The 17,747-nt window shown below is 37.4% G+C and overlaps 1 protein-coding gene across 1 annotated transcript; it reads left to right on the top strand.

Moving 5' to 3' along the window:
• Positions 1-1,625: 1,625 nt before the first annotated feature.
• On the top strand, positions 1,626-12,675 carry LOC136217892 (probable acyl-activating enzyme 17, peroxisomal). The gene is made up of 14 exons (XM_066004585.1): positions 1,626-2,021; positions 2,144-2,273; positions 2,355-2,623; positions 3,044-3,248; positions 6,274-6,314; positions 6,422-6,547; positions 8,352-8,425; positions 9,813-10,033; positions 10,223-10,317; positions 10,573-10,789; positions 11,083-11,208; positions 11,288-11,386; positions 11,966-12,178; positions 12,269-12,675. Exons 1-14 carry the CDS (start codon positions 1,768-1,770, stop codon positions 12,377-12,379), a joined length of 2,181 nt encoding a protein of 726 aa, XP_065860657.1. The 5' UTR covers positions 1,626-1,767; the 3' UTR covers positions 12,380-12,675.
• Positions 12,676-17,747: the final 5,072 nt, after the last annotated feature.

The raw sequence follows: 17,747 nt of genomic DNA, 5'->3' as shown, positions 1-17,747 counted from the left end.
GGGGGGGGGCGTGAAGACACCATATAGATTTCCAGTTTACAACAAGAGTTAATGTCGAATACCCACCACTGACCTCTCACAAGCCACAATAAAAGATTTTCACACTAAATCGACCATTGGGGTCCCAAAACCAGCCCTAATCATCCTTCACATCCACAATCCCTATCATTAGATAAGCAGTGTAGCATATGTTCATCCTAACGAGACCCACACAGAAGATTATCAATAGTATCAACATAGATTCCATCCATACATCCACTCTCTATAAAGGAATTAGATGGGCATGAGAGCCATGAGTCCTTCCAAATATGAGTATATGATCCAGTTCCCAGTACTCGACTGGCCCTTAGGGAAATTAGGGGTTGAGATGCCATAATGCTCTGCCATACATAGCTTAGGTTATTGCCAATGTTAGCTTCTAGGAAGGATGGGTTAGGAAAATATCGAGCTTTATACGTTGCTAACTAACAAACCAGGATGCAAAAGGATACACCATCCCTGTTTGGTGAAGAGTGTCAAAGTAAACTGGTTTAGGTCACCTATGAGTTTCTCCTAAGATTTTCGGTGAAACCCATCACTTAGTTGTTTATTTAGGCAAATTATTAGAATTACCCGGTTTTCTATGTCAAATGGAGAACCTTTTATATACATTTTGACACGTGTAACATGGATCTACATATATTATAAGAGGTCTCACTATTTTAATTATTACGTGGGATCACAATACACGTGTCCAAATATGAATTGGGGTCCTCCGAGTGACATGAAAAACCGAATGTTTAATATAAAAACTCGTTTATTTAAAGTTGAGAATTAAAAATTTAATTTGTGTTATCAACCAAAATAATAATAATTTGTATTAAATATTATACTATTTAAAAGATTTGGATAACCATTAGCAATATTTTGGTAATCAATATTAGACACCTAGACCTAACTTTCATTCTTCCCCTTTTACTCTTCTTTTCCAACTTTTCGTCACCGTCACCGTCTTACTTCCTCCTTTTGTTTAGATTCCCTTAGAGGAGGAAGAAGGAAGCTTATCTTCATTCTTCCTCCTCCCATTTATGTTTTAGTCTTTGTTTTTTTAGTTTCACTTTATCTTTTCTTCCTAGTTTGAAGTCTATATACTTTCTTGAATCTCTTTTCCATCAGATCTACACCTGTTAGCTATACTTTTATCGTTTATTCTTTTTTCGGTCTTAGCAAGAGCGGAAAAGGTCCATCTTGTCCGCAGATCTATAGATCTGCGTGGTTGCAAAAATAGAAAGGACTTAGATCCGAATGTCCGGAAGAGGCTAGATGATGAAGAATGGATTACAGTTGTTTTTCGATGGAATTCGACTTCCGAAAAGTATGTGATTTCTATTTTGTTGTATTTGTACCTTTTATGGTTTTTAATTGCTCTTTGTAGTCTTTTTACTGCTCTTTGTAGTCTTTTCCTTGCTCGTTGTAGTCTATTTTCTTCCCTTTGTGGTTCTTATACTGGCTATAGCCTGTATGAGTAGGAAGTTTTATCGTGCTGTATGTGTAATTTGTGATTCTATGAAATGAAATATGGCATTTTTATCCAAAAAAAAAAAAAAAAAAAAAAAATATTAGACACCTAGACATGAGTCCCATTCCCCATTCCATCCCCATCCCTGACTGAGCTGCCACACTCTAGTATTGATCGTCCTCTTCACGCAAAACTAATGAACAACTCAACTATCACATTAATATAGATCATCACTTCTCCTCTCCCTCCTCCTGCTTCATTTATTCCCAATGGACTACAAAACCCTCGACGCTATTTCTGTTTCTGAAATTGAAGCTCTTGGTATTTCCTCCGAATTAGCTCACAATCTTCACAACCATGTCTCTCAAATTATCAGTGATTACGGCTCTTCCTCTCCTGAAACATGGTTTCACATCTCAAAGTCTGTTCTTCATCCTGAACTTCCTTTCTCATTTCATCAGATGATGTATTATGGCTGCTTCAAGGACTTCGGCCCCGACCCACCTGCTTGGTCACCTGACCCGTAAGACAGACCATATCTATCCAATTTCATGGTTTGGTTATTTTTAGGAGCTAAACTTCAGATTTTGATATGCGCGTTATGTCTATTCAGTGTTGATATCTTTGAATTGTATGCATTATTAGGAAGAGCGCTCTTTCGACAAATGTAGGACAGCTCTTAGAGAAACGTGGAAAAGAGCTTTTGGGTTCCCTCTATGTTGATCCCATATCGAGTTTCTCCGCTCTTCAGGAATTATCTGTTTCGAATCCTGAGGTATATGTAAATTGAATTTGTGTATATACAAGTTTAATTGTGCTATGTAAAAGGTTTGCTTACTTTCTTTTAGATGATCAGGTTTATTGGAGAACTGTACTGGATGAACTGAGTATATCATTTGCAGTTCCTCCCCGTTTTATTTTACTTGAGGATCCACCTGGAGAAAGCCCGTTAATGAATCCTGGTGGCCAATGGCTTCCAGGAGCATATGTGAATCCTGCAAACAATTGCTTGAGCTTGAATTGTAAAAGAAGTTTGGAGGATAAGATGATAATATGGCGTGATGAAGGAAATGGTAATCAGCCTATAAACAGCATGACGCTTCAGCAATTGCGGACAGAGGTTTGGTATGCTGATTTTTTTTTTATTTGTGCTTGGTTTTATCTTATAGTAATTGGTTTTGCGCTATATTAAATCTCTCTCTCTTTTTTCAATTAACTATACCTGTATAAAAATAGCTGAACTGTTTGCTAATGCAACTCTTAACTGTAGTTGATCCTCTTTCTGAGCTTTAATTAAGCATAATTCTCTGTTAGTGTCCTAAGAGGTTATAATTTTTTTCTCAGTTCACTTAATTATTTGAGATTATAGTATGCAATTTTTCCTTTTTAACATAGTTATGCTTTTGGTCGGGTATCGCACACATGCTATAGGGAAGAGGATTTGACTTTTGTTTAATCATTAACTCAGAAGTTACCTTTTATTCTTAAACTTTAATCCAGTCTAACATCATTATTTTTGTTTTTAATTTGCACAACAACTTGTAGGTTGGTTGCATATGCACTTGATGCTCTTAGTTTGGAGAAAGGATCTGCAATTGCTATTGATATGCCAATGGATGTCAATTCTGTGGTTATCTACCTAGCCATTGTTCTTGCTGGATATGTGGTTGTATCTATTGCTGATAGCTTTGCCTCGATTGAGATATCAACAAGGCTAAGAATTTCAGGAGCAAAAGCCATATTTACTCAGGTTATTGTAGTTTCATTTTGTTTATGTAATATCATGCCCTGTGTATTAAGATTTTCCTGGTTTTTTTTGAGCTTCTTAACATGAAATTATGGCATCTGTACGTTTTTACTGAAGATGCTGATAGATTTTGCTGGGGTTATTTCATATCTGTGATCATAAAACGTAGAATGTAGCCTCAAATTGGTCATTCTATGCCTTTATATCGTTCTTGCAGTTTCTCTCATTACTTTACCTAATAGATCTGTGACAGTTTTTTATTTTAAAGATGATAGAAGTTGAGATTGAGACTAAAAAGTTTTTTCTTTAGATTTTAGTGTTCATGGAGGGTATGGTTTTGGAGATAAGAATGAAGCAGGAAATGATATTTTGGAATTCGCATCAGCCTATGACTTGAGTATCATGAACACATGGTTTATGAAGAGAACATCCCACTTAGTGACTTATCGGAGTGGCGGTAATGCGAGCCAAATTGACTTCTTCTTAGTAAGGAGTGCTTGGAGAAAGAGTTATATTGATTGTAAGGTGATCCCTGGTGAGAGTACGACAACCCAACATAGAGTAGTGGTGCTAGATTTTCGAAGTAGGAAATGTATAAGAAAACAAACACCTCAAGTAGAGACTAAGATTAAGTGGTGGAAATTGCAAGGGGAGAATCAACAAAAATTTGTGGATGAGATGACCAAAAAAGATATTTGGACTTGCAATATGGATTCAGATATAGATTCGATATGGAATAAGATGGAGCATAATATAAGGGAAGTAGCGAAGGAAGTTCTAGGGGAATCTAAAGGTAGCATGCCACCGGGTAAGGACACATCTTGGTGGACAGAAGAAGTACGACAAGCAGTAAAGAGTAAGAGAGAATCCTATAAACTATTGGGGAAATGTAGGAGTGACGAGAACTACGAAAAATACAAAGAGGCTAAAAGGGAAGTAAAGAAGGTCATACGAGATGCTAGAACAAAGGTGAATCGGGATCTGTATACAAGATTGGATACGAAAGAAGGGGAAAGAGACATATATAGAATTGCTCGGATGAGAGATAGGAAGACGCGAGATCTCGGAAAAGTTAAATGTGTGAAGGATGTGGACCAGAAAGTCCTAGTTGGAGATAAGGATATCAAGGAACGATGGAGGTCCTATTTTGATGACTTATTTAATGGAGATCGCCAACAAGATGTTGGAGATATAAGTATCCATCACGATATGATAAATCATGAATGCCTGCGTAGAATTCAAAAGGGTGAAGTCAAAATGGCATTAAGTAAGATGAAGTTGAAGAAAGCAGTAGGACCTGATGACATCCCTATTTAGATTTGGAGATGTTTGGGAGAAAGAGGAATCGAATGGTTGACGACGTTCTTCAACAAAATTTGGAGAAACAATAAGATGCCATCAGAATGGAGGAAAAGTACCTTAATCCCTTTGTATAAGAACAAAGGCGATGTCCAAGATTGTGCCAACTATCGGGGAATCAAATTAATGAGTCACACTATGAAACTTTGGGAGCGAGTGATTGAACAAAGGCTAAGAAGGACGGTGAAGATCTCGGAAAACCAGTTTGGCTTTATGCCGGGAAGATCAACTATGGAAGCCATCCATCTAATGAGACAATTAATGGAGCACTATCGAAATAAGAAGAAAGACTTGCATATGGTTTTCATTGACTTGGAGAAAGCATATGATAAGGTACCAAGGGAAGTACTTTGGTGGGCCTTGATAAGGAAAGGCATTTCGCGGAAATATATTGACATCATAAAGGACATGTATGAGGGAGTATGCACGAGTGTACGTACTAGTGTTGGGAAGACTGAAGAGTTTCCTATTACGATTGGAGTGCATCAAGGTTCCGCACTAAGCCCATTTCTTTTTGCCATCGTTATGGATGAACTAACAAGTTCACTTCAAGATGGTATACCATGGTGCATGCTGTTTGCAGATGATATTGTGTTGGTTGATGAGACGAAAGAAGGAGTGGAGATGAAGTTGGAACTATGGAGGCAAACTCTAGAATCTAGAGGCTTTAAGTTGAGTCGAAGTAAGACAGAATATTTGGAGTGTAAGTTTAGCGGCCGTAGGAGTAGGGAGGCAGGGACAATCACCCTAGATGGGAGAGTTGTTCAGGCCTCGGATTGCTTCCGGTATTTAGGATCTATTATCCAAACGGATGGAGAAGTAGATGGAGATGTTGCTCATAGGATTAAAGCTGGTTGGTCGAAGTGGAAGAGTGCTACGGGTTTCCTTTGTGATCCCGGCATGCCTAATAGATTGAAGGGAAAATTCTACCGGACGACAATTAGACCAGCATTGTTATATGGTACGGAGTGTTGGGCAGTGAAACACTGCCACATCCATAAGATGTCGGTGGCGGAGATGCGTATGTTGAGATGGATGTGTGGTCACACGAGAAAGGACCGGGTGCGTAATGAAATAATTAGGACAAAAGTAGGGGTCACATCTATTGAGAATAAAATGAGAGAAAACCGACTAAGGTGGTTTGGCCATGTGAGACGTAGAGCGCTTGATGCGCCGGTTAGGAGAACCGAAGAGTGGCAAAGGGATGTAGTGGTGAGGGGTAGGGGAAGACCTAAGCAAACTTGGAGGAGGGTGGTCGAGAGTGATATGAGTTTATTGGGAATTGAGGAAAATATGGTAGTGGATAGGACGGAGTGGAGGGAGCGAATCTGTGTCGCTGACACGACTTGATTTTCACGGTTTTATATGATGGTTCATGTTAGCCGACCCCGAATCATTTCGGGACTAAGGCTTTGTTGTTGTTGTTTAGTGCATTGTTATGATGATGTTGTCTTATGCAAAACAACTTCAGAGGTGTTCTCTGTCCTTGCTCATTCAGCGCCAATCTTCTTCTTTAGATTTTTAGTACATTGTTATAAGGAGTGTGTCATGGAAACCAATTTGTGAGGTGTTCTTCTCTGTTGGTCACTCAGTACCAACCTTCTGTTGTTATCTTTTCTCAAAAGAATTATTTCTCCACAACCATCTGACTTAGACACCTTTTATTCAGGACTTTATAATTCGTGGTGAAAAAAGAATTCCCTTGTACAGGTGAAGTTCTGACTACCCTTTAGTTTGATGGCTATATGGGTCCTCAATCTTTCTCCATTCTTTTCTTTGAGCTACACTTATCTCACAATTTAACTTGAATTCTGCAGTAGAGTTGTGGAAGCTCAATCACCAATGGCGATCGTTATTCCTACAAAAGGTTCCAGCTTTAGCATGAAATTACGTGATCAAGACATTTCTTGGCATGATTTTCTCAAAAGAGTTGAGAATTTGAGGTATGCCTCTTTGCAATATTCATTTGATGTCAAAGGGCCAACCCTGATATATGATCGTCCACTCTTTGCTGCATTTACTTTTCTATCTTTTAAAATGAAATAGGAACCCATGTGTTTTTCTTTTGTGTTTCATGGTCAATATCTTTATTTTATATGATTTTTCCTTGAGGAATAATTTTGATAATATTTGATATTTTTGTTGTACTCAAGAAAACAAGAGAACCTTTTGTGATTTGAAGCGCAAAGGAGTCAAATGTGTGGATGAATGAATCTTGACTAACATTTGAAATCTAATTGGAATTCTCTCATAATATTTTATCTTTCTCATTTTTTATTTGTTTAATTTTGTCACGAAACCAATTCATCCAAAAGCTTATGTTGATAAGGTCTAACAATAGATTTTTTATATAATCTCTGACACACACACCCCTCCGCATGTAAATGTCTTTTGGGCTTAAAGTGTGTAGATAGGCCTACTCTACCATGGGTTGAAATTTGACATTAAATGGTGCTGCCAGGATTTGAATCCTCGATCTCTGTCTAAGAGGCTATGGGACGATGTTAAGTAGATTGACTTAAAAGCTTAAGTTGATATGTAAGGCCCAAGAATATATGTGTTATTCATGTTGAAATTGAACTAAATCTCGAAGTTCAGTGCTATTGCTAACAAAAAAGTTTGGTTGTGCTGAAATTGTAAAAGAGGGAAAAGTTTAGGATTTTATGGTAATTAACCCAACAAAATATGTACAATTTTGGGATTAAAACTAATAGTGAGAACAGAAAAGAAGTCCAAATAAAAGTTGAAGAAAAAATTTAAAATCTTTTGTGGGGCTTAGAAGTATTTTGGAAGAGTTTACAGGAAAACTTCTAAAATTCTTAAGTTTTGAGGGGGGGCATGACCCTTCAGAGCTACACTAAATAATTGCAAGTGCCTTCTTGGAAACTAGATCAAGTATAACCTCTGAAGCACGGACACGCCATATACCCAACGTATCGCGTGTCGGATACGTATCCGATACGGAAACGGCCGGAAACGCCTGGGACACGGTGTCGGGGCCGTTTCCGTAATATCGGAAAGTTGGACACGCGTATCAGTGAAGCATACGCGTGTCCCAGAAAAAAAAAAAGCGATCCTTCAAAGGTGAAAAAACCGCCGTTCAACTTCAATCATTGATCGTGGTTATTCCAAATAGATTTGGAGAGCCAGAAACTCCAAAGGACAGGGGGAATTAATGCCAGAAACTCCTAATTAATACAAAAACTCTCAAACTTCTCGATCCATCTATATAAATAGGGCTGCTAACAATCTTTCACAATTCATTCACATTCATTTATATGTATTTATTTAGTTATATTATAAAAAATCATATATAAAAATATATTTTTAATATTTATAAATGTGCCCCAATATTTTTAATATTTACACGTGTCCCCCACGTATCCGTGTCCTGTGTTTTATAGAAATGACGTTTCCCGTATCGGTGTCCGTGTCGGATACCGTATCCGTATCCGTGTCCGGGCAACATAGAGTATAACGTGATATTATTAGATAACAAAACTTTTTATCTGTAGTTTGCGAGATGTTACATAAATCAGTAGTAGATATGATAATAAAATTGAATGCAAATATTGTACAGTTTCTTACTTGTTTTTTGTTGGACCGGTTTAGTCTTTAAAATTACTATTCCTTTCCATTTAAAATTATCATTCTGCAAATTATCTAAGAATTATATTATTATTATTATTTCAAATCATGAGCATTGCTGCTCTGATATTGATGCTTTACCGACTCATGTTTAAGCAGAGGACATGAATTTGCTGCTGTGGAACAACCTGTAGAAGCATTTACAAACATTCTTTTCTCATCTGGAACAACAGGTAGTTTACAGTTGAAAGTTGGGTTCTTTAGGCTCTCTTGATTTTCTTTTACTTAAAAATCTGTCATTCTACTTGTACTATGATTTTAAAATAACAAGAGGTGTAGGATTATAAAGTAATGAGGGGAGGCGTTTATGTCGTTCATGGAGTTAATACAGGTTCACTTGTAGGGGAGGGAGAAAAAAAGTGAACAAGTTATAGCCTCTAGATTGCATGTCTTATGTTAGTTGGATGGAGATTTTGGGGCTATGGATCCAGATATTATTCCATCCTAAGGATGAATAACCAGACTTGTTACTGAATGCTAAGTTACAGGAAAGGGCTTGAAACTAGCAGATGATCTACATTAAGTCTCTTCATTATTAAACATATGATACAAATACTGGTGATGGGATCGGAAATAGAGCTCTGCGTTAGAGATCCAACCTCTTGGGTCTTGGCCGGAAAATGAAGGAATTTGAACCCTAGGAGTGTAGAATGTGGAATTGGAGAAGTGATTTACCTTAAGTAAATCATTGAGGCTGACATTAGTGCTTTTGCGTTGTTGAATTTGTGATTGGGAATGAATATGAACAGAGTCTTCAGGATTGAACTCATCTCCTTTAACTAGGATTTCAGTAGTAGTTTCTCCTTCTTCTGTTTGAGGTTGCTTGCCCTGTATCTTTTCTACACTGAGCGATAGTTTTTCAATTGTTTGTTGCATTGAGTTCATAAGGTGTTGCATCAATGAAATAACAGAGGAAAATTGTTGAAACTGAGTTGAAAGCTCTGCAATCTTTTCATCTTGAGTATCAATGGGTGACTGCTCCTGGTAGCTATTTGACCTAGTTCGAACTGCTTCCTGCAAATTCCCTGATAGTGTTACAAAAGTTCAAACACTCAGCTCTTATTCCATGTAGATTATGATTTCCCTAAGAACTTGGGCTTATTGATGTTGATTAATGTTACAGAAATTTACAAATAGAACCTGGCACTTTCTCTGGATAAACTGATCTTAATATTGATATTTTGCATTAATATATGCCACCAGTTCTACAGAGTTTTTGAGTATCATCCAAGTTAAATTATACATTTACATAAATTGTTATCCAACTGATGTAGTGGTGAGGGGTAGAGGAAGACCTAGGCAAACTTGGAGGAGGGTGATTGAGAGTGATATGAGTTTACTGGGAATTGAGGAAAATATGGTAGTGGATAGGACGGAGTGGAGGGATCGAATTTGTGTCGCTGACACGACTTGATTTCACGGTTTTATATGATGGTTCATGTTAGCCGACCCCGAATCATTTCGGGACTAAGGCTTTGTTGTTGTTGTTGTTATCCAACTGATATGAATTCTGGCAAAGAGAGTATGTTTTCTGGTAACAGGGATTATTTTCTGGTGTAGGGGAGCCAAAGGCAATTCCATGGACCAATGCAACTCCTTTCAAAGCTGCTGCAGATGCATGGTGCCACATGGATATCCGAAAAGGAGATACTGTTGCTTGGCCTACTAATCTTGGGTGGATGATGGGCCCTTGGCTTGTATATGCTTCATTAATTAATGGTGCCTGCATTGCTTTATATAATGGATCCCCCCTAGGCTCTGGCTTTGCCAAGTTTGTACAGGTGACAATCTCAATTGATTTGTCAGTGTAAGATTTGTTTCACTTTTCATGTTGTAGCTTATTTTATTGAATATACTAGTACTTTATGTACTTAAGGATGTTGAAGTGAACAATGTGACTGCTTAAATGCATCTTTCAGCATTTGACAAATTTTCTAAGTTCATATCAATTCCTCATTAAATTTGGTCAGGATGCAAAAGTGACGATGCTTGGTGTGATCCCAAGCATTGTTCGGGCATGGAAAAGTCTGAACTGCACTGCTGGCTTCGATTGGTCTGCTATTCGGTAAGTTTCTTTCTTTTAGATGTTACACATTTTCCTGTTTGTTCTCCCTATTGGAAAGTACTATTTTATGATAATAAGTTTTTGCATGTGTTTTCTATTTCATTGAAGGTTATATGTGTTTAGGCTTGCTTTACTGTTTCACTTTTATATTTTTTATGTGAATTTTACTCTTCCAATGAAGGTCATGTATGTACTGTGGTTTATGCTTCTGATACTTGATCCATGATGTGTTTTCCGTTTGTCATTATCTATTAGGTGTTTTGGCTCCACTGGTGAAGCATCTAATGTTGATGAATACTTATGGTTGATGGGGAGGGCCCACTACAAGCCTATTATTGAATATTGTGGAGGTACAGAGATCGGTGGTGCATTTGTGACAGGGTCTTTATTGCAGCCTCAGTCGTTGGCTGCTTTTAGCGTGCCAGCAATGGGTTGCAGCTTGTTTATTCTTGGCAATGACGGCCATCCAATTGTAAGCACCATCTGGATCCTCCATTAGAACACAAGAAGAGGTTAATCCTTGTCAAATTGTAGGTGAAGTGCAACAGATGAACAAATGAATACCTGTTTTTGTTATGATGTTGTGCTGGAGAGGAGTTCATATATTCATTCTTCCTAGCATTTTGAAATCCGTGCATATATATACAATAACATGTTGGTCTCATGTTTGGTGCATTTTCATATATATGCAATAGCAGTTTGATGATATGATTTTACTATGCATTTCTTAACGCAGTTCTCTAACCTTCATTTGGTTGAGTGCAGCCAGATAATGAACCAGGGATGGGTGAACTGGCTCTTGGTCCTCTCATGTTTGGTGCTTCAAGTACGCTACTCAATGCTAACCACTATGATGTGTATTTTAAAGGAATGCCTGTCTGGAATGGAAAGGTAATTCCTTTTCCTCTGCCATGTTTTCAGTAGTTTGTGTCTGAGCTACAGCCTTTAGTCCTTGAGTTCTCCTATGTAGATTCTGAGAAGGCATGGAGATGTTTTTGAGCGTACTTCTAAAGGATCCTATCACGCACATGGTCGCTCAGATGACATGATGAATCTTGGGGGCATCAAGGTATGTATTTTTTCTTTACGACTCATGAGTACTACATATTTTGTATGAGAATGAAGTTTCATGCACACCCTTTGATACTAGCTAGTTAATGTCCTATCACATGTAAGAAGATGAATAAGCCCCTCCTTTCTTCCACCATGACTCGTCTAGAGTAAACTCTCATTCGGAATACTTATTGTTTTCTGCTATTTTTCAGGTCATTTCTAATAAAGCTTCTGCTTCTTTTTTATACTTTTTCTTTTCCTCCGGAAATCCTTCATTTTAAATCATATAGTTCTTTCTTACGGCATTTTCATAACTGAAGATTCAGCTTCTAGGGGTTGATTCAGTTTGCAATTTGATGGTCTTGAGGTATCCAGGTAGTTAAACCAAATGCGAACGCCCTACCAAATAATTTTCAAAAACATTCAGTTCAGGCATGCCAAAGATTGCCTAAGAAACAACCTTTAAATATGAAAGGACATACTTAGGAAATGGTTTTGTTTTACCTGCTTTTGAGTTGAAGTTCATCAACTGAGCAAATTCTTACCTATTGAAGACAGTCCTAAAAACATCCATGTTCCTTTTGAGTGTTTGCAGGTTAGTTCAGTGGAAATAGAACGCATTTGTAACGCAGTGGATAGCAGCATCCTTGAGACAGCTGCAATCGGTGTACCGCCTGCTCAAGGGGGACCAGAACGATTAGTAATTGCAGTTGTATTAAAAAATCCAGAGAATTCAACTAGAGATTTGGATGAGCTGAGAAAGTCTTTCAATTCAGCTGTGCAGAAGAAACTAAATCCTCTGTTCAGGGTATTTTACTGAGCATTTCTAAATTTCCATTAAAATCTTGGATTGAATATGAATATGAATATGATGGGTATAAATGCTTAAAATGTGCAGGTTTCTCATGTAGAACTCGTCGCATCTCTTCCAAGGACAGCAACCAATAAGGTGATGAGAAGGATTCTGAGGCAGCAATTTGTTCAACAAGAACAAAATTCTAAACTATAGAAACATACTTGTATTTAATAAACAGGAAGAAGAATTACAACATAAAGCTATCAACCTTGTTCTTTCTCTTCCCAAAACCAACCAAAGAAGCAGCTGCCGAATTCCATGTCAAAATGGATGGTGTATGTATGTGATATATACCCCACGTGTGATTATATATGACATATATTGTGTTGTTGGGTTAGAAATTGGCAGTCTTTGTATATAATTGTTAAGTCCTGATTTGAGTTGATAATCATCATTTCCTTTCCGTTATTGTCCATTGAATAAAAAAACTTATACAAAATCAAGGCCGCCATTTATGACTTCCACATTCGCTATGGTATTTATTCGGTCTAACATTCAGATAAAACGTTTATATATATATATAAAGAAAGGCAAAATTAGTTACAGCTGATCGGAATAAATTATTATTATTATATTAGGATGAACTTGATATTTTGTTCCAAAAAAATTGACCTGAATTGTTGGAAAATTGAAGCCCTTCATATAAACCCAAATGTGAGGGAAACAGCTCTTTACTTTCCAGACACTTGTTAAATTATTGGGTTAGTTACATATTACTCCTTATTAAGTTAACTATTTACAATTATCCAATATTTTAAAAAGAATTTATTAAAATGTCAAATATCTAAAAAAGAAAACTGCTTTTAACCATGAAACTCCATGATTTTGCAGCATCTCATTGGTGGAGTTCTATCTTAAACTTTTTGAATCACTTTCCTCCATTTTCTAAACTTCCACTCCCAACATCACAATTAAATTTAATATCATCCAAACAATTCTTCAATACAATTAATCCTCCTACCATTGTCTTATTATCAATACTTCCATATGGTGAACTCTACCTGACTCAGTTTTTAATTATTTCGCCTACTGATTCTTCTATCTTCAAAATTGCATCCCTTGCTTCTCATTCCATGTCCTCTTCTACTACATTCAAATTTTTACTTTGTTTGAATCTGTTTTTCAGCAATAAATTGATGTTTTTACAATTCTTAAAAAATTGATGTTTTAGTAAATTTTCAGCAGAAAGTCTCTTTGATGGATCTTGATCTAACCAGAAGCAACCATGTCTTTGAAAGCTTTCAAAAACTTCTTCCCCTTCCTTTTCTTATGCTTTTCATGATCAGAGAATGAAAATCCATTTGGACAGGAAGATGGGAAAGAGGAGAACAACCAAATATGAGAAAATGATAAAAATCAGAAAAAATGAGCTATATAACTGTAAAATAAAAACCAAAACTGATTTTATATGTAATTTTTTTTTCTAAATTATTCCCCTTTTCATGCTAAAAACCGTTATAATATAACAGTTTGAGAATTCTATTATACTCTCGGTGCAATACACCTATCAGTTGGGTCGGTGTACAGTAGTTCTCTCAAAAGTTCCTCAAATTGCATCACCCTCTAATCATATTATTTTATTCATTTTTTGATCCTGAAAGAGACGCTTAAATAGATGATGAATTTGCATCCATGTAAATAATGTTCACAAGCCAGTCTGGCACAACAGTTGAAACAAAATCGCTAGCATTGGAACAGGCAAGCCTAGCTACCAAATGAGCCGCACTGTTCGCTAGACGAGAAATAAAAGCTAATTTAAAAGAAGGGGTGGATCTTAGCAGGACTCGACAGTCTTCCACAATCATACCAAATTCAGAAATGTCCTGCTTTTCAGAGTGAATAGCATCTACCACAGCCTTAGCATCAGATTCAAAAATAACAGCAGAATAACCCAAATTAGCAATCCATAACAAACTTGTGCGGATTGCAAGAGCTTCAATGACACGTGGCTCTTTAATGCTTGGGATAAGACTGCTACTACAAAAGAGAAATGCTCCCCTTTCGTCCCTAATAACCGCTCCCATGCCACTGCTCTCTAATTCATTGAAAATGGCCCCATCTATATTGCATTTGATAAAGCCTGGGCAAGGCGTGTTCCATATATGTAGAGGATTTGGAAAAAAGTGGTTACCTCTCATCTGCGTGCCCTGTGCATGCGGGAGTGGCTGGGCGGCCATTGGTGGGGCCGTCTGTATGTACGTTGCTTGCGTGTGACGATTGCCCAACGATGGCGCCTTCTGTTGGTAGGCCTTCCAATCCTGAACAATCTCCAGGCTGATTCGCCAAGCCGTGTCTGCCGGCCACCATCTCATGTGCCACAGGACTCTGTTTCTGTGGTCCCAGATTGCTTTGAGTGCACAACAGATTCTGACTATTTCTTCCGGATTTGAGTTGCTCAAGGCTTGGAGAAGCCACTCGTCAAGGTAACTGTTATCCACTCTTGGCACAGGAACTCCTGCTACACGCCAAATGTCACCTGCGAAACAACAATCAACAAATAAATGGTTATCCGTCTCTACTTGCTCCACACATACTGGGCATTCAGTTGAAATGGGGACTCTTCTCTGGGCCAACCGAGCTCTAGTGGGTAAACACTTTGAACACAGACGCCAAATAAACTGTTTTAGTTTAGGGGGAATCATCAACTTCCACAACCTCTTCCAACCCTCTTGGGCTCTGCTAGCTTCTACTAGCCCCATACATGTTAAGTAGCCTGAGTGAACATTGTAGTGTCCATCCCTTGACCAATGCCAGATCCTCATATCTTCCCCTGCATTGTATGGCAAGATAATATCACTAATAGCCTGCACTTCCACTTTGCTAAAGCAGCCATTTAGTCTCTGCATGTCCCACCCTCTCCCATTTTCAAGGAACAGATCCGCTGCCATCAAATTTTCCATTCCAGGGACCAAAAAGGAATTTATGCGAAAACCCTCTAGATTAGGAACCCACTCATCCTCCCAAACTCTGATTGATCTACCATCTTCCACTCTCCATCTAACCCCTGTTTTCAATATACTAATGCCTTCCCATATGCTTCTCCAAACCATACTAGGATTATTGCCTAATTTGGAGAGAAGTAAGTCCTCCCTAGGGTAATATTTAGCTTTGAACATTTGACTCACTAAAGTATTTGGGAATTTTAGTAATTTTCAGCCCTGTTTACCTAACATTGCTAGGTTAAACACATGTAGATCCTTAAAACCCATCCCACCTGAATCTTTAGGTCTACACAATCTACCCCAATCAAACCAATGAATGTTTCTTCTTCCCTCAGGTTTCATACCCCACCAAAAAGAATTCATTAATTTTTGCAGCTCATCATAGATAGATAAAGGTAAAAGGAACGTACTCATACAAAAGGTTGGCAAGGCTTGAGCCACAGACTTAAGAAGCACCTCTTTCCCAGCCTGCGACAGGAATTTGAGACCCCACACACCAAACTTCTTGCGAAGCCTATCAATCAGGAAAGCGAAAATTCTGCGTTTGGATCGTCCAATGAGTGATGGTAAACCCAGATATCTGCCTGTGTCGAGAGGAGTGCTCACCCCCAGTAATGCTTTGATCTGTAATCGCAAAGGTTCAGACACATTAAGACTGAAGAAAACCCCTGATTTGTTCAAGTTTACTGCCTGACCCGACGCCACTTCATATTCTGACAGGATGTTCATAACCTTTCTAGTCTCATCAATAGTTACCCCAAAGAACAAAAAGCTGTCATCAGCAAAGAAAAGGTGTGTTACTACCGGTGCCCTTCTGCAGATTTTACACCCTGAAATAAGCCCTTCTTCTTCTTCAGCCTTTCTGATAAGTTTAGATAAGACTTCAGCACACAGGATAAAAAGGTAAGGAGATAGGGGATCCCCTTGCCTCAATCCTCTTCCAGGGACAACTTGGTCAGAGCACTCCCCATTTATTGCTACCTTGTATTTCACAGTTGTTATGCATAGCATCATCCAGCCAATCCAGGTTTCATGAAATCTCATTCTGCCCAAAACTGCTTTAAGGAAATCCCAATCAACTCTGTCATAGGCCTTGCTGATATCAATTTTTAAGGCAACCTGCCCATTCTTCCCTCTATTCAATCTCTTCATATAATGTATGCTTTCAAAAGCCACCTGCACATTGTCAATTATAGACCTTCCAGGAACAAAAGCAGATTGAGTTTCACAGGGCGATAGGGCGAAAATCCTTCAGCATTCTAGGATTGTCAACCTTTGGAATCAGAACAATTGTGGTGTCATTAATACCACTTGGGAATTCCCCCTCACTAAGCCACTTTGCGCAGGCTGCTCCCACATCTGCCCCCAATGTGTCCCAAAAGGCTTGAAAGAAGCCCGGATTTAGCCCGTCAGGGCCAGGGGATTTGTTAGGACTCATAGAAAATAGGGCTTGTTTAAACTCTTCATATTATTTTATTCATTGATATTATTATTTTGAAACAATTCATATATTATTATTTTATATAATAAAAGTGAATTATTATTATTTTTATTATCATTATTATGTGAACAGTGAAACTAAACATAGAACAACGAAAACAAAAAGAAGTATGAATTGGCTAGCCATATTTATAGAGAATATAGAGAAGGAAATAGAAGTACAAATTGATTAGATAGTTATTGAAAATTCAAATAGGGAAGATTTTGATTAATAAAAAAAATAAAAAATAAAAATGAATTTTGACTTTGAAAATTCAAATAGGGAGGTTTTTTTTTAAAAATAAAATGTCACTTGCCACGTGAACTGAACCGACAACGTTAGACAAAAATCGTTTATTTATTAATAGAGCATACCACATGTATGTTTTTGTTTCTAAAAAACCTATGAGAACTAATCTGCGAAAATACTAAACCACATGGTTTTTCTAATTTAACTCTGTTCTTTTTTACAAAAAAGTATATGGTTTATACCGTTAAATTTTTTTGATTAATGATGTTGATATTTGATTATGCGGATATGTTAACTTGTTGATTTTTTTTACATAGCCAATAAAATATTGACTTTTGTTGATTTTTCATATTAACCTAATGATATAGCATGTTGATTTGATGATGTGCCATATTAACTTGTTAGAATCACAAATAGTGTCGGTCTTTTTTTTCAACTCTATAAATTACATGTTATTTACAAAACTAGTTCAATTGAGAGGTCCGTTTACATATTTAGACTCATTACATGTTGATTTTATACACTTTTTCAAAATCTTTAACAATGTCCTTTGGTTGATACGCTCTATCCTCAATATCAAACTTATGCACAAGTAGTATGCTGACAACTCATTTCTCCGTTTGCCTGTGATGTGTTAATATTTGATTTTTAGGACATGTGTGTTAGTCCATCTCATCCATTCTTCGAAGTCAAAAAATATCGGAATTCACTATTACATTACCTCTAGCTCACCATTTACATGCCTCATCATGCTTATATCTAACTTCAAACAAGGACTTGTTAGATTTGTACACTTTCCATTCGAACTTATTTTTAACTGCATATTTTTCAATTGCATCTTGCAATTCTC

This window comes from Euphorbia lathyris, chromosome 2 (genome assembly GCF_963576675.1).
Source record: "Euphorbia lathyris chromosome 2, ddEupLath1.1, whole genome shotgun sequence".
NCBI lineage: Eukaryota > Viridiplantae > Streptophyta > Magnoliopsida > Malpighiales > Euphorbiaceae > Euphorbia > Euphorbia lathyris.
The sequence above is the reverse complement of the archived record's forward strand: the minus strand, read 5'-3'. Positions and strand labels throughout refer to the sequence as shown.